General features: G+C 50.6%; 9 protein-coding genes across 9 annotated transcripts; 3 read left to right on the top strand and 6 right to left on the bottom strand.

Annotated features, from left to right (window-relative positions):
• Positions 1-300: 300 nt before the first annotated feature.
• BX661DRAFT_172293 (ubiquitin carboxyl-terminal hydrolase-domain-containing protein) lies at positions 301-4,437 on the bottom strand (the record flags this gene model as incomplete). The annotated part of the gene is made up of 2 exons (XM_051533768.1): positions 301-546; positions 961-4,437. The coding sequence occupies 2 exons, from the start codon at positions 4,435-4,437 to the stop codon at positions 301-303; spliced, it is 3,723 nt and encodes a 1,240-aa protein (XP_051390129.1).
• A 281-nt stretch (positions 4,438-4,718) lies between these two features.
• BX661DRAFT_144876 (ATP11 protein-domain-containing protein) lies at positions 4,719-5,480 on the bottom strand (the record flags this gene model as incomplete). Its single annotated transcript, XM_051533078.1, has 1 exon — positions 4,719-5,480. The coding sequence occupies one exon, from the start codon at positions 5,478-5,480 to the stop codon at positions 4,719-4,721; it is 762 nt and encodes a 253-aa protein (XP_051390128.1).
• Positions 5,481-6,011: 531 nt separating this feature from the next.
• BX661DRAFT_144793 (uncharacterized protein) lies at positions 6,012-7,154 on the top strand (the record flags this gene model as incomplete). The annotated part of the gene is made up of 1 exon (XM_051533069.1): positions 6,012-7,154. A coding segment is annotated over one exon (1,143 nt), but the record flags the coding sequence as incomplete, so codon positions are not given.
• Positions 7,155-9,770: 2,616 nt separating this feature from the next.
• On the bottom strand, positions 9,771-11,467 carry BX661DRAFT_185355 (pseudouridine synthase). The gene has a single exon (XM_051536755.1). It carries the CDS (start codon positions 11,281-11,283, stop codon positions 9,937-9,939), a length of 1,347 nt encoding a protein of 448 aa, XP_051390126.1. The 5' UTR covers positions 11,284-11,467; the 3' UTR covers positions 9,771-9,936.
• A 349-nt stretch (positions 11,468-11,816) lies between these two features.
• Positions 11,817-12,305, top strand: BX661DRAFT_185354 (uncharacterized protein). Its single transcript, XM_051536754.1, has one exon. It carries the CDS (start codon positions 11,901-11,903, stop codon positions 12,294-12,296), a length of 396 nt encoding a protein of 131 aa, XP_051390125.1. The 5' UTR covers positions 11,817-11,900; the 3' UTR covers positions 12,297-12,305.
• BX661DRAFT_185353 (uncharacterized protein) lies at positions 12,306-14,187 on the bottom strand. The gene has a single exon (XM_051536753.1). It carries the CDS (start codon positions 13,802-13,804, stop codon positions 12,359-12,361), a length of 1,446 nt encoding a protein of 481 aa, XP_051390124.1. The 5' UTR covers positions 13,805-14,187; the 3' UTR covers positions 12,306-12,358.
• Positions 14,188-14,262: 75 nt separating this feature from the next.
• Positions 14,263-16,283, top strand: BX661DRAFT_185351 (uncharacterized protein; the record flags this gene model as incomplete). Its single annotated transcript, XM_051536752.1, has 1 exon — positions 14,263-16,283. A coding segment is annotated over exon 1 (1,715 nt), but the record flags the coding sequence as incomplete, so codon positions are not given.
• A 33-nt stretch (positions 16,284-16,316) lies between these two features.
• Positions 16,317-17,177, bottom strand: BX661DRAFT_199625 (uncharacterized protein; the record flags this gene model as incomplete). The annotated part of the gene is made up of 1 exon (XM_051538345.1): positions 16,317-17,177. The coding sequence occupies one exon, from the start codon at positions 17,175-17,177 to the stop codon at positions 16,317-16,319; it is 861 nt and encodes a 286-aa protein (XP_051390122.1).
• Positions 17,178-17,680: 503 nt separating this feature from the next.
• On the bottom strand, positions 17,681-19,074 carry BX661DRAFT_185349 (thiamine diphosphate-binding protein). Its single transcript, XM_051536751.1, has one exon. The coding sequence runs from the start codon at positions 18,944-18,946 to the stop codon at positions 17,741-17,743; it is 1,206 nt and encodes a 401-aa protein (XP_051390121.1). The 5' UTR covers positions 18,947-19,074; the 3' UTR covers positions 17,681-17,740.
• Positions 19,075-20,103: the final 1,029 nt, after the last annotated feature.

Here is a 20,103-nt window from a genome sequence, read left to right as displayed (position 1 = left end):
AAAAACACCATTGGACATTTTTGTTGTCACAATAGCCACAATGCACATTGTATTCATTTACTCAAATAACAAACAAACAAACTAACTAACCAACTAATTAACAAACAAAATAAAACCAAATCTCGATTGGGTCATTCACATATTTCCATACATTGGAATACATGGAAACAGAGAATAGATATGTGAAAAACATGTATATAATAAAACAATGAAAACTATAATCGACAATTATTCCATTTCACTCACACCTTTTTATATTCAATTCATTTACACACCTACGGTTATAAATACTAGCCCATTTTAAAGCAATGCAGACCAGCGACGGTCAGTCGAATAACAAGAACTATAGAGAGACTGGAAGCAGCAATGGGCAAGGGCAGCATCAATACGGGCAACATCAGTACGGACAACATCAGTATGGACAACAGCAAGCAAAAGCAAACTGGGAGAAAGCGTACGAGCAGCAGCGGCAACAAGAGGCAAGGGAACACGAGGAAGAACGGAAAAGAGCAGAGAACCGTAGCAAAGAGAACAACGATGACGACTCTGAATACGAGTACATCGATGCACCGTCGTTTCCTGTCAAAGGAGGAGGATCCGATGGATGGCAGTGCGGGTTTTGCTACAAATACATGTATGATTTCCTACAAGTAGCCAATCATTCGTACGAGTGTGCAGGAAAAAAACCGAGAAAATAGAAAAGGATATTTTAATTTTTAATTTTTTTATATTACAGTTGCATATTCAATGTGTAGCAAAATATAATAATTACTTTACATTATTTTGTTTTCTACATAGACATTCATTCATAAACTTTTTTTTTTATTTTTCATAAACTTTTTTTTGTTATTCTAATGTTTTCCATCCAGTTTGCGCGCCCAAAAAATAAATAGCCTCCAAAGCAGCATCAATCGACCCCTCAGGATCCTCTCTCGTACACCTCAAATACGACTCATATACCTTCAAAGTGGCCTGGGCATCCTCCACACTCGAGTGCTCCCCAGACTGAATAGTTTTGCGGTAGAAGAACCAATAAAGGAACTTTAATGCAATGGGTCGAATATGCGCCGGCGACTGATAAAGCACCATGGTGTCGCGCTGCAAACTTTCAGGTACGAAAATATTGCATACGCGGAAATCGTGCTTCAATCCATGTCCTATTATGACGCAGCAGGAATCAACGAGAAGGCGCAGTTTCTTGTACACTTCCTTCATTGTCGACAGCCTATACGGGGACGAACCCTGTATGAGATCACCAGCGTGGATGCCAGAGTACTGTGTGGCGAGGTCAGAAATCGGCCGTGCGATCGCCACGTAATCGTCGATAAAGGGCAGCCCATGGAGGGGACCGCCGTTGGCGCGCACAACGCTGAGCCGCGCCAAAGTGTGCACCGGCGGCTGGTGCAGCTCCTGCGTGCCGTCCGAAAACACCTCCATTTTGGCGGCATCCAGGACAACAAACTCAGCGTCCAGAGCGCAGACAAAATGGCCGCTCTCCAGCGACTCCGCCTCAGCTCGCGTCAGCGGCACAGCCTCGTTGCGGCGATTAGCTCCGCGCAGCTGCGGCGCCTTACCACCGCCGTTGGAATTGTTGTTGCTGCGGCGGTAGGACGAGGGCCGGTCGAGAATGGATTTCGGGTGGGTCAGGATACGCGTGCTGATCTTGTACGGGTGACGGCGAGCGATCGCAGCCAGCAGCGGTGCCAACGGTGTCCGGTCACTGTTGGCGTACAACGCAAGCGATGGTGTCCGCCACCAGTCGTGTAGGCTGAGTACCCGGTCCTCGGCCACCGGCTGCACCAGGAAGTCGTTGAGCAGCAGCCACCCGCTACCGCTGGCGCTGTCCGGGCCGCGCACGTGCACGACGAGGTGCTCGGGGCCGCGCACCGTGTCGCGGATGCTGGACACGACGGCAACCAGCCGGAAAGTGCTCGGGGTGGGATCGCTGACCGGGGCGGGGCCGCTGATCGAGGCGGGATTGGTGGCCGGAGAATCTTCGGTGCTCGGGGCGTCGTCAGTGGCCGGAGATTCACCACACGCCGGCAGCACACTGACGCGCTTCCCCGCGGCGCCGCCAACAACCAGGCGAAACTCGGCCGGTAGCGACGTCTGCCACGCGCCGCCACCAGAGCCAGAGCCGGAGCCGGAGCCAGAGCTGCCTCCTGCCGCGTCCGCTGATGGCTCAATAACGGGGAAATTCAACGCAAAGTATCCGGCAGGCGCCTGTGTCATATGCTTTTCAGTCTGGAGCAGCTGGAAGGAGCGGCACTCAGGACACCAAGCGCGCGTGGTCTCCGAGCGCGCCAGCGCCTGCTCGATCAGCGCCAGAATGCCCGTGCGGCGACCACTGCGCAGCATTTCAGCGCGGCGCACCGACACAGAGCCGCCAGCCAACAGGGTTGCCAGCCCCGAAGTGCCCTGCGGCGGGTCAAGGTCGGCGGCAAACACGTGCGACGAGCGGCTGCGCATCGCATGGCACTGCGGACACGCAGTATGCGTGTCTTGCGCAAAGCCAACGATACGCTCGACAGCGCGACCATTGGCGCCAGCCGTCAGCCCTGCGCACTCGCCGCTGGCCTGCTCGAGCAGAAAGCGCAGCAGCCGCTGAGCCAGTACAGCATACGATGTGCCGCTGGCTGGGTTCCCGTGCTCGTCCTCTAGCAGTGCCAGCGCCGCGGCTTCGGGCCGGTCAGCCAGCACATGCAGCAGCTGCGTCGCGTGGCAGCTAGCGCCGGCTGCAGTCTCCAGAGACCGAAATAAAAAGCCCATCTGGCAGCTGAGACACTGCGGCTCAGTGCAGTCACCGGCGCTATGCGCCAGCACCACGCTGCGCAGCTCGGGACTGCGGAACAATGTCTGCAGCAACGCATTGGCGTACGCGTTGTCCCGCCCGCCCTCCAGTCCGCTGTGCGCCGTCGCGTTGTACAGCGAAAAGTCAAAGTCCTCGACGCCGAACCGCGAGTACGAAATGCGCATGCGCTGCAGCTGCTTGGGCGGCTGCGACTGCTGCTGTTGGGGCTGCTGGGCCTGCGACTCAGGCACCGGCGGCAGCTCTGCGGCATCCGGCTGCTGCGGCGACGCGTGCGTGCGGCGCCGCTGCTGCGAGAGGAATTTGGACCGGCCTAGCGTCAGCTCGCCGTCATCCTGCGCGCCGTCGCCCCAGCGCTGGCGCCACGCGCGCCCAAACACCTGCTGGTTGCGGCGCGCCGTGCGCGGGTTGGCCACGTAGCCGACGCCATCCATCTGCCGCAAGCTGCCCAGCACGCCGGCATCGACGAACCGCGCCGGCCGCCCGACATCGTACAGCCGCTCACCGTCCATCCATGACAGCAGCGGCGCGCGCGCCGCCGGCATCTCGACGCACATCAGCGATACGCTATCGCAGTCAAAGTCGACGCCCAGCGCCGGCATCTCGGCGCTGCAGTCAAAGTCACCATCACGCAATGCCGCCTTCTCGCTCAGCCGCGGCGCCTCGCCTGCCGCCCACACGTGCAGTACACCGTCGGTGTCGGCCACCAGCGCCGCATCGCCTGTTGGCGCCACGCAAAACGCCGACGCGTACGCGTAGTCGCTCAGCGCTGGCTCGGCGAACGCGTCGCCGGGCGTGGTCCACGCGTCGCGCGCCGACCGCGTCTCGACGTATCCGGAGTCATGGCAGATCCACAGGTCGTCGCCGCCAGCCCACAGCCGCACGGGCGCTGCGCCGTCGCCGCAGTCAATGTCTTCCAGCGGCTGGGCCAGATTGCGCACGTCAAAGACGCGCACAGTGGGCAGTGCCAGCAAGCGGTACGCGTTTGCCGGGTCGGGCCCTGTGCCGCATACAAAAATGCGCGCACCGTTGCGCACCATGTCGACAGCGCCGCCGCCGGGAAACGCGCGCGCGGTCTGTGCTACGCCGAGCCCTGCGCGCGCGTCGCGGCATACCACCAGGCCCTGCGCCGTGGCCAGCGTCAGACACGCGCCATTGAGGTCTGCCGCCACCGCCGATGCGTCGACGGCTGCGCGCCGCACCACAGAGCCGCGCTCAATGTCCAGCAGCGTGCCGCCGCCGGCCGCCGTGCACACGAATGCCTCGAGTCCGCTGACTGCCGACGCTGTGAACGGCTCGTTGGGCGTTGTGCTTTTGCCGAATGCCTTGGCACCGCCGCGCGTGCGCACTTGAACCGAGTCGTCCGTCTGCACCAGCACGCTTCCGCTGGTTGACCGCCCTAGTGCGTGCATGCGCCGGATCGCCGTGTGTGCGCACAGGAAGCTGGTGTATCGCTCGAGCGCCTCGCCTGGCCTGCCCAGAGTGTACGTTGTCAGCCGCCCGCTTGTGTCGCCTGCGTATATCAGCTCGGAGCTGTTGGTAATTAGGAGCGCCGAGATTGGCCACGCGGCCTGCGCATCGTCGGGCGTGTCCCAGCTCTGTGTGAATTCAGACCACTCTGAGCTCATGGCAAAGTGTGGAAGTGAAAATTTAAAGTGTGAGCGAGGGGGAAAAAGAAGATAATGGTGTGAAATAATGGATTTTAAAAATGCAATTGGGAAGAGAAAAAGAATGTATTTTTTATAGGGGCTGGCTACGAAATTGAATTTCATGTCTGAATTTATTTATTTTTTTGGACCATTCAAACCTGACGTTTAATTCCGTTTGTTATGTTTTGTTTTGTTATGTTATGTTTTGTTTACGTTAAAACTAGCTCGGCCCTTCCCCTAAACCCCTGCACAGCCCCCCGTCAAAGCTTTTCAGCTACGCTCATAAGCTCCTGGTAATCAAACTCCTCGGGCCGCTGGTTGAACTTCTCCAACAGCGCGCGCTTCTCGAGCCCACCAGTAACGTAAAACTGCTGCATCTGTAGGGCCAGATACTGCGCATTCTGCACATCCAAGAACCTCTGCTCGCCATCCATCTCGCCGCGCATCAGCACAACGCCCTTGCCCTGCATCAGATCCGTATAGTGCGTCAGCGTCAGGTACGGCCTGGCGTTGACCGTGTTGGTCTTGTATTCGATCAACGATGTAAAGTGCACCTGGTGGTGCTCGAACTGCAAAAAGTAGAACTCGACTCCTTCTTTACGCGGCAAAGGGATGATAAATATCGGATTTTTGCGCGCCACCTGCAGAAGATCGGTGTATGTGGATGTCGGGATGACTGCTGAGATCGTGTCCCTGGTTGCATGGTATTTGTTCCAGATGTCGCTGATCTCCTCCGCCGTGTTGTTCTCCAGCAGCTCGATCCGCATGATCTGATCCAGCGTCTTTGTGCTTGGCGGCAAGTTGCTGGGACTTTTCTTCGGGCTCGCGGCTGATCTTCTGCCCTGCGTGCCATTAGTGGGGGCTGTGGCGGTCTCGACCCTCTGGTGCTGGTCCTCCTTCTTTGTGGCGATCTCCTCCCTTTTCTTTTTCTTGAGCTCCTCAATCGTAGCCACGCCCTCGGCCTTTGCCTTTTGCAGCAGCTTGGCCTTGTATTTATCTTCAAAGTTGGGGACGTGCGACATCTGCTTGGCGCCTCCGGCTGCGTACCTCGGATGTATGCTGCCCAGCGGCAGCAGCCTGCTCATCGTTAGGGGCGACACGTGGCTGGCACTGCGCACTCCCTTGTACGCTGCACTAACCGCCAGTGACCCACGTCCGTATGCTGACCTAAATGCCATATTTTTGTCCCGTTTTGTGTAATTTGCTGTAAATAAAAAATAAAAGATAACACGATATACACGATGCAAAAAAAGAAGTGCAGCTACTCAGATCACTCTTTAGCCATACGCTTTTTCTTTTTCTTTCTTCATTCGAGCCGAGTCGTTTAAAAAATAAAACACCCTTTCAAAATTGCTACTTTATTTTTTTCCCGGTTTTTTCTATTACCGCCATTTCAAATTTTTTTCTTCACTTTTCAAATGTTGCCTTAAATTTTGTTTATATATTTTAAATTAGTCCTCTTTTTTTCTTATTAATTTATCAAGCTTCTCTTATTTCATATTTCATATTTTATACTTTTGTTTCCAGGTTTTCGAATGCCCGCCGAATCCACAATGACATCCTCGGCGGACAAGCAGACCGAGTCCGAAGACTTTATAACCATTAATTTCTCAGACACTTCAGACTCGGAGCACGCCGAAACAGATATCGGTATCACCCGGATCAAGCGCAAGGCCGACAGCGATGAGGCCGCCGCCAAAGACGATATTCCGGATCAGGGAAACTATCAGACATGCTATAACAACCAACCGCTGCCGCCCTGGCTCAAGGGTCACCGGAGGCTGGGAAAGGGTTCCAAGCCGGATATCAGCGAGATGATCAACGAGGAAGTTACCCGTTTTATCGACTACATATCCCCGACACCCGAAGAACACCATATGCGCCTCTGGGTTATTGAGCGCATGCAGCGTGTGCTCGACCAGCTACAGATGATCGACGTGAAGCCCAAGGCCCAGTGCTTTGGCAGCTTTGAGACCCGCTTGTACCTGCCCACTAGCGACATTGACATGACCGTTATGCTGCACAATGAGGGCACCAAGGAGATGTCCGAGAACTATAAATCAAAAGAGGCCGTGCGCCGTTTCCTGTACACCCTGGCGCGGCAGATGAAGAAGTCAGGCTTTTGTCGGGACTGCGAGGTCATTGCCAATGCCCGGGTGCCCATTATCAAGACACACGAGATGGTCACTGGTTTTGCCGTCGATATCTCAATCAATGCCGACAGCGGCTTCAAATCCGCCTCCGTGCAGCGGTCCTTTTGCGAGAGGGTCTACCCGGATGCCCTCCGGCCCATGGTGCTTATTATCAAGCAGTTCTTGGCACAGCGGTCGATGAACGAAGTGTACACTGGCGGTATCGGCTCCTATGCTATCACCCTATTGGCTGTCAGCATGCTGCAGATGCACCCGCGCATCCGGGCCGGCGGCCTGGATGTCAGCAAGAACCTCGGCGTGCTCTTGATAGAGTTCTTCGAGCTCTACGGCAAGCGCTTCAATTATGACACCGTGTGCATCAGCGTGCTTGAAAAGGGCCAATACCTGGATAAGCGCCGCAAGGGATTTTACAACATGAACCAGCCCTATCTTCTGTCCATCGAGGACCCCTGCGAGCTGACCAACGACGTGTCCAAGGGAAGCTATGGAATCAACCGGATCAAGCAGACTTTTGGCGGCGCATATGATCTGCTCAACAATGCCATATTTGCATACCATCAGACGCGCAAGTTTGGTGAGCCCATCAACGACACACTCAAGGCCCTGGCCGGGATCCCGCAGGGCGGTGACAACTCCGGGCCTAGTCGGAAGCGTTCAAAGGGGAGTGACGGTAAGGCGAAGAAAAAGAACTCCCAGTCGGCATTCAACAACGACCCGTGGGCGCCCGTGTCGTTCTTATCGAGCATCCTCAATGTGAACAGCAGGACTATCAATGCGAGGGCCAAGCTGGTCGAGACCTTTTACAAGGGCACGCTGCAGTCGATATTGGGCGTGCAGTATCAGCCCCAGCTCGTTGATGCTCTGAAGTCGGGCAAGCAGGTCGAGGTTGTCGTTGCTACAGAGAATGCCTTGGATGCTCAGGAGCAGATCAATCGCATGAAGTTTGATTTCTCTAAAGGCCGCTCAAACGCCCAAGAACCAGCCATTGATATCAGCGATGAGGATGAAGACGGCTATGTTGATGAGGAAGATGACGAGCTGTATTATGATGAGAATGGCAACGAGTATCCGTATGTCATTGACGACGATGATGACGAAGACGAAGACGAATATTACTGTGACGAAGGCGAGTATTGATTTGATTTGATTTGAATTGATTGTTTTTACTTGATTTTAATGCAATTGATTCCGCCTGTCTTTTTTTGAATATTTGTACATCGCAACATTCGCAAGCTTGCACATTTTTTGTCACTGTCAACCAACCGCAAGCCATTTTTTCTTTTGGTGTTTACGCTGTTTTTTAAAATGAATGACACTTTGCCCGTTTTGGGAGCACAATGCAATGGCGGAAGTGATAAAATTAACAGAAAAAATTGGCCGCACATAATATAAATAAAATTGGGTCGGGTTGGGGATACACATCGCAACCATTGTTGTAACAGAGAAAAATTATTGTTTGCTATTTCTCGGGTATCCAATATATAAAAACAGGTATTCCCTCACATATCAATATCAATAAGGTTGATTAATTTCCGATCACATACGTCCTTGTACAAGAAAAAGTAAATTTTCAATATCACAAAAAAGTGTTCATTAGTGCTTACGCCGCTTGTCTCCATCTTTTTTACTTCTCGCCCACTAAAGTTGTTTCATTTTCTCGATATGACATCAAATAAAAAAGTTTTTTGTTGTGGTGCGGTGTTACCATTCAACTATGCAGTTGCCAAAAATAGCAAACAGTGATAAAAATTAAAAAAAAATAATGATCCAAACATTCAAAACAAAAAAATTGGGGGAAATAAAAGTAACAAAAACAGAGAAAGAGAGAGAGAGAAAGAGGGCCCACCACAATAACTGGCAAGGTACATTATTCTCATTTCTGCTGCTGCTTCTGCTGTTTTTTTTACTTGCCTCCCCCCTCTAAATCTCTTAAAAAATAAAGAACTGCGATATTTCATGGCCAATTTATTTGTGCCAGTGAAATTAAAAATGGCATACTGCATATATAGTCGTATTTCTTGTTATTCTATGGATACCGCTTTATATCAAAAATAAAATAAAATAGCACAGTATCCAGGTAGCCTTACAAAAAAGGATTTTGTTTTGACTACTTGACGCCACAAGGATACAAAAAACTTTAACGAACCGAAAATATATTGTTATGAAATGATATAAAAATAATACAAGCGCGTTATATTTATATTCCGTGTTAATGGTTGAAATCTAGACAAAACGACCTGGTGGCGGATAATGTGAAAAAATAAAAAATGTTTTTTTGTGGCTCAATAATAGAATGGCCGAGAGTTCCAGTTTCTGATATATAAAAAATTTTCATTATTGTGTAATTTGCGCACACTTGTTTTCTTTCCAAACAGTAACGTTCAATGAGCCTCTCCCTCCTTGCTCTTGCCTTTTTTTCAATATTTCTCTCGCTGTTTTTATTTTTGGGATTGATTGTGTGCCAACCGTGGGCCTATTTTTTTTTACAAATCACAATGTGGATATATTTTTTATTTACAAGTGGAATAATTTTTTTTTGATATTTCCGTTACCAAAGTAACCAAGAAAAGAAATCAAGGGGAGGTCGAAGGCCTTTTTTTCTGGGTGGTTGCGAACCTTCCCCCCTTACAACCCCTTCCCCCCTCTACCTTCTCTACCCTACCAGCCATGTAACTTTTCAAATGTATAAAGTAACCGATAGTGGGCTCTTGCAGGAACGTCAATTTTTCTGTTTCTTTGCCAAAATTTGCAAGCCTCTCGTTCGCTCTTTTTTTTTTATAAAAAAAGGTCGCTCATTCATTTTTATTCTTATTCTTTTTAACTAACTGCTGCCATTACCCGTTCATATATAATAATGTCTCCTTTTGTTAACAAGGTTGAGGAGCGCGACATTGACACCCGCGACAAGAACGGCGGGATCACTCCGGATGAGGCTCGCGACTACTCTATCGTTGCTTAAAAAAGGGTCGCTTGTGCACCACTAAGACCGACACTTATTTGAATTTTTTTAGCATCGTTACGCTTTTTTGTTAGTAGAACCCACACACTCACACACACACACATTCACACACACGCACACGCATTGTCAACTTTTTTTACTTAATTGCGTGTAGTCTACAATAAATATTTTGCTAATAATTTTTTCCCCACTCGTTAACGGCGCCAATAGCTTCAGACCCTTTATTCATAAATATGAAATCACACGAAAATGCAAGCAATTTAAATTGCCTATAGGTCTTTAATAATTATGTGGTGGTACTAGGCTAAGCATCAATTACCCGCAAAGGAAATTAAAGTCTACGGAGAAAAAAATCAATCTCTAGCGTTATTCGCTGGGTCCAGCCTGGTACTTGACGCGCTCAATATGCTCAATTGTGCCCTCTGCCCATTTAGGAAACGAGGTCTCGTACGACCATCCAGGGCCGCTATACCGCCATGCGTGCAGCCAGATGCACAGCTCGTCAGGAGTCGGATCAGCCAGCACCGGGCTCGAGCATTTTTCGCATACCTGCGCACCAGTCGTCGGATCAACAGTGTTCGTTATATGCTCGATCAATTCCTGCTTCGTTTTCCACTCTTCCATGCGTTGCACCACAGACTTCCACGCCTCGTTGTCGCCGTCATCGTCGCGCTTGCCGTTCATTTTTCCAGACATACCCTTGGTATCAGCGACAACCGCCTCCTCAATGGTCTGCGCCTCGACACTCTGCTTTTTCGGCGGCAACACGCCGTCCTTGCCCATGCTGTCGCCCCAGACCTCTCTGTTGCAGTAAAGCGGGTCGTTGGCGATTGGGAAGCCAAGGAATTGCAGGTGCACGCGAATCTGGTGGGTCCGTCCGGTTTTCGGGCGGCAGTATACAATGCTCTGCTCCCCGTCGGTCGACAGAAGCTCAAACTCGGTCAAGCAGGGCTTACCCTGCTCGCGATCGACGCAGTTCAGGCTGAGCTTGTGTGCGACCACGCGAATGGGCTGATCGCAAACTATCTTACCCTCTGGGAACACTCCCTTGACCTTGCACACGTACTCCTTTTGGATTCGGTGGTTAGTCAGGTCGCGTTCCATTCTGCGTGCAACGTCGACGTTCAGTCCCACCAGCATCAGGCCGGAGGTCAGCCGGTCGAGCCGGTTGACGGGGAACAGCGTCTTATACCCGTGTTTTATCTCCAGGATCTTTGTCACTGTGTTATAATTGTACCGCCCAGTCGGGTGAACCGGGATGCTTCCGGGCTTATCAATCAGCAGCAGCCCGTCCTGGATCTTCTCAACTATACCCAGGGCCTGCGTAGTCACCGGCGGCTCGTGGCGGTGAATGTAGTGCGTGACCAAATCGCTGTTGCACACTATCGTGTCCTTTTGCACCTTTTCTCCGTTGATCTCGATCAGGCCCTGTTCGATCGCCGCCTCGTAGTATTCGACGCTGCGGTCACGGAATTCTTTGCTAAATACTTCGAAAATCGTACGCCCAACCCACCGGCCCTTAGCGTGGGTGGCAAATTTGTGGTAGTAGGGCGTAATCCGCTGCAGTCCTTCCTCCTCATAGTAGATGCCTTCGGCACGCAGATGCTGCTCGCTGTCGTTTTTGCTGGTCTTTGCGCTCTTGGCTGCGCGCTTGTTGTCCAGTATTCCGTCAATGCATGACTCTGAGAGATTGTGCTTTTTCGCGCGGGCCATATTTTGGATCAAATTAAGAGAAAAAAGTGGCGGTTAATAGCAGGAAAGCTAATGGGAATAATCTCAGCAGTTCAGGGCATGAGCGTTCAGGAACAAAACACTGCGTTTTCTTGAGAATTGGCATCCAATCGCACTATGGGAATGTCACTGGCTGAACTTGGAGGGATCGGCTGACACAGTTGCGTTTATAGTGTTTTAAAAATCACTATTCATTTTTTAATAAAATACAATAAAACAAAATGCATGTATTTTTAGCATGACATGAAGCTACATATACATCTAACTATTGTTCAAACATGTTTTTTCGTATTGTTATCGCGACAAGTGCAAGATTACAATAAATATTGTATGACCAAAAAGACTGTGCAGTCGCATTGACAAGATGCATGCCATTTTTGTTGTTGCTGTTGCTGTTGTTGTTATTGCTGGTAGACAATTTATTGCTAATAAAATATTTAACAATGCGGCCAAGTCAAACTTTTATATAAACAATCAAGTTATCGAACACTGCCTCTAAAAAAAATATAAAACATCATCATTCACTTTTTTCACTTTATTTAATTATATCCCTCACTTGCATTATTCATTTCATATTATCCTTCATTCTTCATCCAAAAATGCCATACGAGCCAACGCCCGACAACATCCTGCACAAGCTTCTCCATGACCGGTTCTACTCGTCAAAAATATGCGGCGAGCGGGCAATATTGTCTCTCGCACTACAGAGGTTTACGGACATCAAGAGGCAGCGACAGGACGCAACGATGCGCGAGGAGGAAATCAGCCGCGACATCGACCTCACCGAGTCGCAAATTCGCACACTCGGGGGCTCCTTTGACAGATACATGCAGGGCTTGGCCAGATACAACCCCGATGATGCGCGCGTAATGGGGATTCTAAGCGACAAGCTGGTGGCCCAGGAAGCCAGGCTTCGCGGTGTTAGGAGAGAGCTGGCAGAGTCTGAGCAGCGATTTGTACACATCATAACAACATGGGCAACGTCAAAGTTTTGAGAAAGAAAAACAATTATTAACTTGTGTTTTTGTTTATTCAATAATAATTAGTAAAACAATTGTCACTGAATTGTCCAGTCGGGCAGGTTGACGCCGTCGAACTCTTCGGCCTTGATGTCTATGCCACCAATCTTGGCGGCAGCCGCCAGCGACGCACCGATCCAGCATCTATTAGACGACGCAAAAGCCGTACCATTGGCAGCCGATGGCGACGGCCCAGAGCCAACGCTTCGACCTTTGCTGATATTGCTGTTGCTGCTATTAACACTACTGCTGTGGGACTCGGAGCCAATGCGCTCCTCGGCCAGCGCGGCGATATCGGCCAGCGCAGACCACTTGGGGTTTTGGCGCAGACGCGAAACGAGATCATGCAAGAGCCGCACTCGCAGATTGGGCATGTCAGCGACCCCGCCAACAACAAGTATCTTGCTCACCAATGCTCTGCGCGTGTCGACCGGTGCTCGCCCGATGCACCGGGCCAGCGACTCAACAATGCCCTGGTGGTCCTGCGTCGCATCGCCGGCAAACAGCACTTCGGCCGCGCGCTCGCGGATCCAACTGGGGAACTCAAGCACGCCGCGACCATGCTTGCTCGAATCAACGGTCATCCGTGTAAACTCGCTACTGGCAGTCATGCTAGACTCAAACCACCCGACCAAGTCATCGCCCACGAGCCCGACGCCCAGCTCTGTCGGCGGCCGGCCAAAGCTCTGGGGAATGCCCACCGGCGACGCGTATAGCAGCTTTGTCTTTAAAAGATGCACAATCTCGTCGCTGAGAACATCGTCGTCAACCGCAATGCTGCCAGCCTCATTTGCACTAAACGGCCGGAACCGCCCAAACCGTAGTAGCAGCTCGCGCAGGTTCTTGAAAAGTGTGTTGCCGCCCATCGGTGTCGATACCATGTATGTCGTCAGCGGCCGGCAGTCATATACGGGCATGACGGTTGTGCTGCGATGCCCGCAGTCAACTACCAGCCCGGCCATGGCGCCACATGTCATCAGAGCCACTACCGAGCTCGGGTAGAACGTCACTTGAGGCACTCGCAAGTTCCCCATCAGCACCCGCGTCAGAGCCCGCTTCACCTGCACCGGCAGCAGTGCGCCCTCGACCACCGCAACCTTGCGCGACTTTGAGTCTATAAGGAGGTGGCGCCGGTAGACTTCGCGCACTTGCTCGAGCAGCAGCGCCTCTAGCACCTCCTCGCTACCTATGCGGCTGTCAAACAGCCCGCGAGATCTGCCGGCGAGTCTTTTCGTCGGCCCGACAATGGTGAATTTGCTGAAGAGCTCTGTTGTGTGCAGCGGCGAGTTGTCGCCTGAGAACCCCGCTCGCAAGGTGTACGACCCAATGTCTAGGACCACCTTCTCTTCTGCCGAAGTACCGTACAAAAGCGACGCGCTTATACCCGAGCTCAGAGAGCCCAGTGTTCGCCGCACTCCTCCGCTGGCGCTGCTGCTGCCACCGCTGGTGCCGCCCAGCGAGCCCAGATTGGTTCCAGCGTACATGTTTAGAAAGCTTAGAAATGCAAGCAAGCAGGAGGAAAGAAATGGAGAAAAGAGAGTGATTAATTGGACTGGAATTTAATTGAAACGAAATGAGAAATCGAGAAAATAATAGTGAGACCCCAGACAAGTAGATGATACGTGAAGGCTTGTCATTTGAGCTTGAAGTTGCTTCTGGTCCAATTTTCCAATTTTTGTCTTGCGTGCGTGTCATCAAGATCGCCTGGATCCAAAAAATTAAATAAGCAGAGAGCTGCCAAGTAATTTGGCATTCATCAACCAGCTTTAGCGGCAGCTGGTCAACACGTGCTTCGCAGTGAAGGAGAAAGCGAATGAGAAAGAGCGAAGCGTCATACCGCCAAATTCCACTGTATGACTAAGTGTTTTTGACAGCGCAGCATTGATTGTATAAAAGAAGTCAAAGGAATTATTGCAAAGCCTTTTTTCGCCGGCAAGCTAACAATTATTATTTTCCAAAAAAGTACACATGCATATAAATAAATACACATATACAATGCATACATATTTAAATAGCCGCTCTTTCTTTCCCAGCTTTTTATTTTATTTTCCGCTTTCTTCCCCCCCTCTCTTTTTTTGCATTTTTAATATTCTTCCTAGTTTTAGCTAATTTTTTATTGTATTTTAGCTTAGCATGTCTTCGTTTGACAGCCTGCCGCACACTGTCACCACGCTTATTCTGGACTATGCTGTTAGCGACCATATGGATACTATTGGCGCGTGGAAGACCAAGCTGCCACTGCTGGCGACATGCAAGCAGTGGAGGACAATAGGAAAATCGCTGGTTTACAAAACCATCTATTTTGAGAGCAAACCCCCAGGTATCGACAGAAGCAGCAGCAACGATGATGAGCAGGGGCTGGAACCCGGTTCTTTTGGTACTATATACGACAATTCGCGAGTGGCATCAAACATGAACTTGGTAAAAACTGTCAACGCAATGTGCAAAATTAAACGTATGGCTATCAAAATGAGCCACTCTGAGCATGTCAGGTGGCTAACTCTAGTACTGAAGCGGGAGCACTGTGCAGACGCGGGCTGCTGGAACACAATAGAACTGCTGCAGCTTTCAATTGACCATGACAACCGCGTGGACACGCCCAGCGAGAAAGACATTGGCATCAAGCTAGAATCCAACGAGTGGGAGCGCGAACTAGCGTCATTGCTGGCTGCCACAAAGCAATTGATGCCTGTAATACTGACACTCGAGCTGCGTGGCAATAGAACCAGTGTGACAGAACCGTTTTACAACAGGATTATTGAGCAGTATTCAGGCCGGGTCCAAAGCGTCAGCAACGTGTTGCCAGCAAACATTTGTGTGGCCACGCTTCCAGAAAATTTGACATGCTTGGTCATTGTGCCTGACCTCACAGCGGCGCAGTTGATTTCTAGGACATGTAAAAATACGTTACAACTGCTCAACTTAAACGACACACCTCGCGAATTTTCATGGATGTATTTTCAGAGCAGTCCAACCGCCAGCGATATTGTGTTTAAGAGTCTAAGAACATTAAAGGTATATTATGCACTGGTTCAGCCATCCAACTGCGGAGCTCCTAAAAAACCCCCTGGCAGTTGGAGGCATCGTTTAGATTTAAATTTTGTGAACAGGGTGTGCTTCCCAAGGCTCGAGACACTCGGTATATTCAACAGACCAACAGACTGCGATGTCTTGCTTTCCGACGAGTATCCGCTCCAAATATTGGACTTGGAGCTGGCCAACACCCTGCTGGCAAAACCTCCGATTGAAAGCGTAAGCGTCCAACGCGTAGAAAATGTGCACCTGCTTTTTGATAACATTTTGTACAAATACTCTGACGAGTTCTACAGAACTTTAAACTACATGTTGAGCGGCATTAATGTCTTGCAAATGGCCACGCTAAAGATTAGAAACATGGACTTTATTTTGGATTCGGGGCGAACTAACTGGGTCAACCTGACACACCTGAGATTCGACAAGCTTGATTGCCGACGACTGTTCCGGATTCTGCCTCGGACACCCAGCCTAATAAGCATGACGGTTGACAACTTTATAACAAAGGGAGTGATGGGGATGTACCTTGAGGACGAGGAAGAGATGAGCGAGTCTATCGAACCCTTGGCCTCCAACGTGCAAAATCTGGCGCTGGTTAACAGAACAAGAAGCGATACAAAAGACTGGTTTATACAGTCTATAGTTATCATATTGATGCATATGCCGTTAGTGCGCAACTTTTGCAACACGTCAGACACCAAAAACGCGGTGAAGGCATATATTGACAAGTACAAGGACAAATACCCACATTTTCGCGAGTTGGCCGTGTACGACCATCTTCCACGCGCGAGCCATGGTGACAAGCTATTCTTTGAATAGAAAAGAGGCAATATTGTAATTGACATAATATACTTGTTTATTTGTATTTTATTATTTGTATTTTCTTGAAACGAACTATTTTTTTTGACGGCAGTAATATGCGATTTTGAAGTATAAAACCAATATATATACCCAATGTTGCACCTACATGTTCGACTGCTTGACACGCATGTTTATTCTGCCGGCCCTGACCAACATGCTGAAGCTGCGCAACACGATAATCATGGCCAGCAGGGCAGATATCAATCCAGTAGCCGAGCTGACCTTGAGGTCGCGGCACCAACTACCGTCAACTTTCTTGGAGCAATCAACGACAATGATGTTGATTAGAACAAGCACGACCCAGGCGCCAAAAATGACAAAGCTCAGCACCAAAGTAAACCACGACAGCCTCGACTTTTCAATGCGCTGGCGAGTGCGCGCGCACAAATGAAGAAGAATTGAAATAAGGGCTGTGAGCGCTGTCAGCCCGCCGACGACAAAAATGGCAATCTGCGTATTGCGCTCTACAGCTTCAATATTGTCGTAGGAACGCTTGCGGCGAGACTCTGCCAGGAACGCAATGCAGACGACTGCTACACCCATTTGTGCGATGCGTGTGAGAACGTAGAATATGAAACGCGTCGCGTGCCAGCCACCCATCCTCTTGAATCCGACAAAGCTGTGATTATTGCCCTTGTCGTAGTTCTCGTTCTTTGGGACGATGGTCGTTGCGTAGGGGTCTCTGCTGATGTTGACTTCGTCGAGACTGTTACCCTTGGCCGTTGACAGCCTCGCTTTATTGCTCTTGACGACGGATGGTTTGTCCCAGGTTGACTCACTGTAGGCGCCAGCATACGGCTTGTACTCTTGAGCGGACTGATTGGGAGCCATCGAGGAGATGGGGACAGAGGGTGAGTTGATATTATGCACGCGCACCTCCTCTTGGCGAATTCCGGGAGAACCGTGGACATAAGAGGCGTCCTCGTAGTTGGTGTTGTATCTGTTATCGTTGTAGCTGCTCATCAATATAAGAAATTTTAATCTGTGTTGTTGTTCTTTGTTTAGTTGGAGCCAAAAAAATTGGAAGAGGAAGAGAGACAGAAGAGAGACAGAACCACAAAATTTACACTTGGACTCAGCAGAAGCTCTACATCTCTCTTGTTTTTGTCGTGAGACTACAACAAAATGGTTATACTTCCTAAAATAATATCATTTTGTTCGGCAAAATAGTTGCATTAACTTTAGATGATGTGCTGTTTGTAGCACAAAGGGTTGTCCCGGCAACGAACCAAGTGACCACCATCTGTAACATGCCAACCTTCCTTGTTTAATGAATATTAAACTAATTTTCCAGGGATAACATTGAGACAGCGAAGGGTGAGGGGAGGGGCTGTAGATGGTGGGTGGTACACAATGCCATTTCAAATGCCCTCCTCCCCTACTGTTTTGCCGATTGCACTCACACATCGAACAAGTTTAAAACCTTTTAATTTTACTTCGTTAAAGCTTGCACGCTCTTTACAAGTAGCATTATTTTGTTTATATTTTGTTGTTGTTGTTGTTGTACGGACATTGAAAAATGTTTATCAGTAGGAAAGCGAGTTCTTGATAGCCTCGTACGTGCGCACAGCGCAGGGCATGTAGAATCTCTCAAAAACCAGCGGGTGTGGTACAAACAAGCCACAAACACGCTGGACAGGGCTCTCGAGCCTCAAAAAGCATCTCTCCTGGATCTCGGCCGCCAGCTCCGCAGCAAAACCCTGTGTGCGTGGCGCCTCGTGTGCGACCACCAAGCGGCCGGTTTTGTTGACCGAGTTTATGACAGTTTCGGCATCATACGGCAGTATTGTGCGCAGATCGATGAGCTCGCAGGTGACGCCGGGCATGTCGCGCTCGATCATCTGAATGGCGTTCTCCAGTGCGTATATTTGGCTGCCGTATCCGACAACAGTGACGTCCTTGCCCGGCTTGAGTATCTCGGCCTTTGACAGAGGCAGCATGTAGTCGTCGACGGGCACTTGCTCAACAGCCGATCGGTACAGGATCTTGGGCTCGAAGAAAATGGTCGGATTGGGGTCGCGGATGGCCGCCAGAAGCAGGCCCTTGGCCTGGATCGGTGACCGAGGCATTATGACTTTGAGCCCGGGAACATGGGCAAAGAACGCCTCGGGACTCTGTGAGTGGTAGAGGGCGCCGTGGCCGACGGCCGAGCAGGGCGTGCGGATTGTGAGCCCGCCCACATTGAACTGGTTGCCCGAGCGGTACCGGTACTTTGCAGCCTCGTTGACAATCTGGTCAAAGGCCGGGAAAATATAGTCGGCAAACTGTATTTCGGCTATCGCTGTGTGGCCCATTGCCGCCATGCCGATGGCAAACCCGGCTATTCCTTGCTCGGTCAGCGGCGTGTTGAATATCCGCTCTCTGCCAAACTCATCAGCCAGTCCGACGGAGCACCGGAACACGCCTCCAAAGGCCACGTCTTCGCCGAAAACCACCGATGTGTTGTCTGCCGAGAGCGCATGACGCATTGCGTCGTTGATCGCCTGGCACATGTTCATTTTCTTAGTGTCGCCGTCGGCAACTCCGAGCGACTGGAGCTCGCTGCTCGCCTGTACGGAGGCCACAGAGCGCAGGAGAAGCTTGCTGTGGGCCACGCCAAGGTCCATCCCTCGCACTGGCTCAAAGCTGTTGATCTCGGCGGCTGACGAGTACAGTCGTTTGGCCAGACGAGTGATCTGTCGAGCGGCTGCCCTGTGTTGGCAAGCGAGTGGCGTCACCATTTGGATAAACATGAATATAAAAATGGAAGTAGGAAATAAGAAATAGGAAATAGGAAATAAAAGATATATGTGTACGTTATTAAAAGTAAAGAGCAAGGAGCAATAATACAAAAAAATGGCCTAGTCCTTCCTTGTTCTCGGATGCCACGCACACACGCGTTCAGTTCCTTTTCCCTCTCTCTTGCAAGCTATTTGATTAACTTGCAAAAAAACCAAACGTGGGAACAAAAATTACCCACGGTCATGTGTAAGATGTCAGCAAACTCATTTTTTCCCACGATTAAATTGCGTGCATTATTCATACAATTAATCGCCGATTTAAACAAGTGTGTTGGTTCACTGGCAAGTATGCGAGACCGCCAATTATAACTGGTTTGGCTCAAAGAAAAATATATAAAAAAATCGCAAAAATAATGTATTAAATAACGGTTGGTTTACGAGAATGCCTGCTTGATCTTTGTCATAAAGTTTTTCAAGCGGCTGACCTTCTGAGGAACAGAGGCAGTTGTGGTTGTAGCAGAAACATCACCGGCAGCAGGAGCAGCAGCACTAGCAATAGGAGCAGCAGGAGCCGCTGGGACTGTAGCTGAAGCTGGGACTGCATTGACAGGAACGCTGGCAGTAGCGCCAGCGCCAGCAACATTAGCGGCATCAGTCACACCGACAGGGGTAGCGACATTAGTAGCAACTGCGTCCTTGACAATAGGGGCTGGCGCGACAGTATTAGCCGCACCATCGGCGGTAGCTGAAACAACGTCCTTGGCGATAGGAGCGGGCGCGGTAGCAGCAGTTTCGTCAGCAATGAAGGCGGCTGCGGCACCGGCATTCGGATCCTCAGAGGCAAGCGCATCTACAGCAGAGTCGGCGGCAATAGTATCCCTGGCAGGAGCCTCGTTGGCGGTACCACCAACACCAGCAGCCCCAACGGCTCCGGCGGCAGCGGCAACTGGAGCAGCGGCATCGGTAACTGGAGCAGCGGCATCGGTAACTGGAGCAGCGACACCGGTCACTGGAGCAGCGACATCGGTCACTGGAGCAGCGGCATCGGCCACTGGAGCAGCGGCATCGGCCACCGGAGCAGCATCTTGTGCAAGCGCCTTCTCCTGCTGTCCAGCATCTGCAGCATCAGTGCCAGCACCGGCCCCAGGCGCGGGTGCGGCAAGCTTCAC

This window comes from Kickxella alabastrina (assembly GCF_025024165.1).
Source record: "Kickxella alabastrina strain RSA 675 chromosome Unknown BX661scaffold_18, whole genome shotgun sequence".
Classification (NCBI taxonomy): Eukaryota; Fungi; Kickxellomycota; class Kickxellomycetes; order Kickxellales; family Kickxellaceae; genus Kickxella; species Kickxella alabastrina.
Note: the sequence above shows the minus strand (reverse complement) of the source record. Positions and strands in the feature narration are given on the sequence as shown.

Bases quoted from the DNA above. Each gene is read 5' to 3' on its own strand.
- BX661DRAFT_185355 (XM_051536755.1), bottom strand. From the start codon at position 11,283: ATGGCCCGCGCGAAAAAGCACAATCTCTCAGAGTCATGCATTGACGGA.
- BX661DRAFT_185354 (XM_051536754.1), top strand. From the start codon at position 11,901: ATGCCATACGAGCCAACGCCCGACAACATCCTGCACAAGCTTCTCCAT.
- BX661DRAFT_185353 (XM_051536753.1), bottom strand. From the start codon at position 13,804: ATGTACGCTGGAACCAATCTGGGCTCGCTGGGCGGCACCAGCGGTGGC.
- BX661DRAFT_185349 (XM_051536751.1), bottom strand. From the start codon at position 18,946: ATGTTTATCCAAATGGTGACGCCACTCGCTTGCCAACACAGGGCAGCC.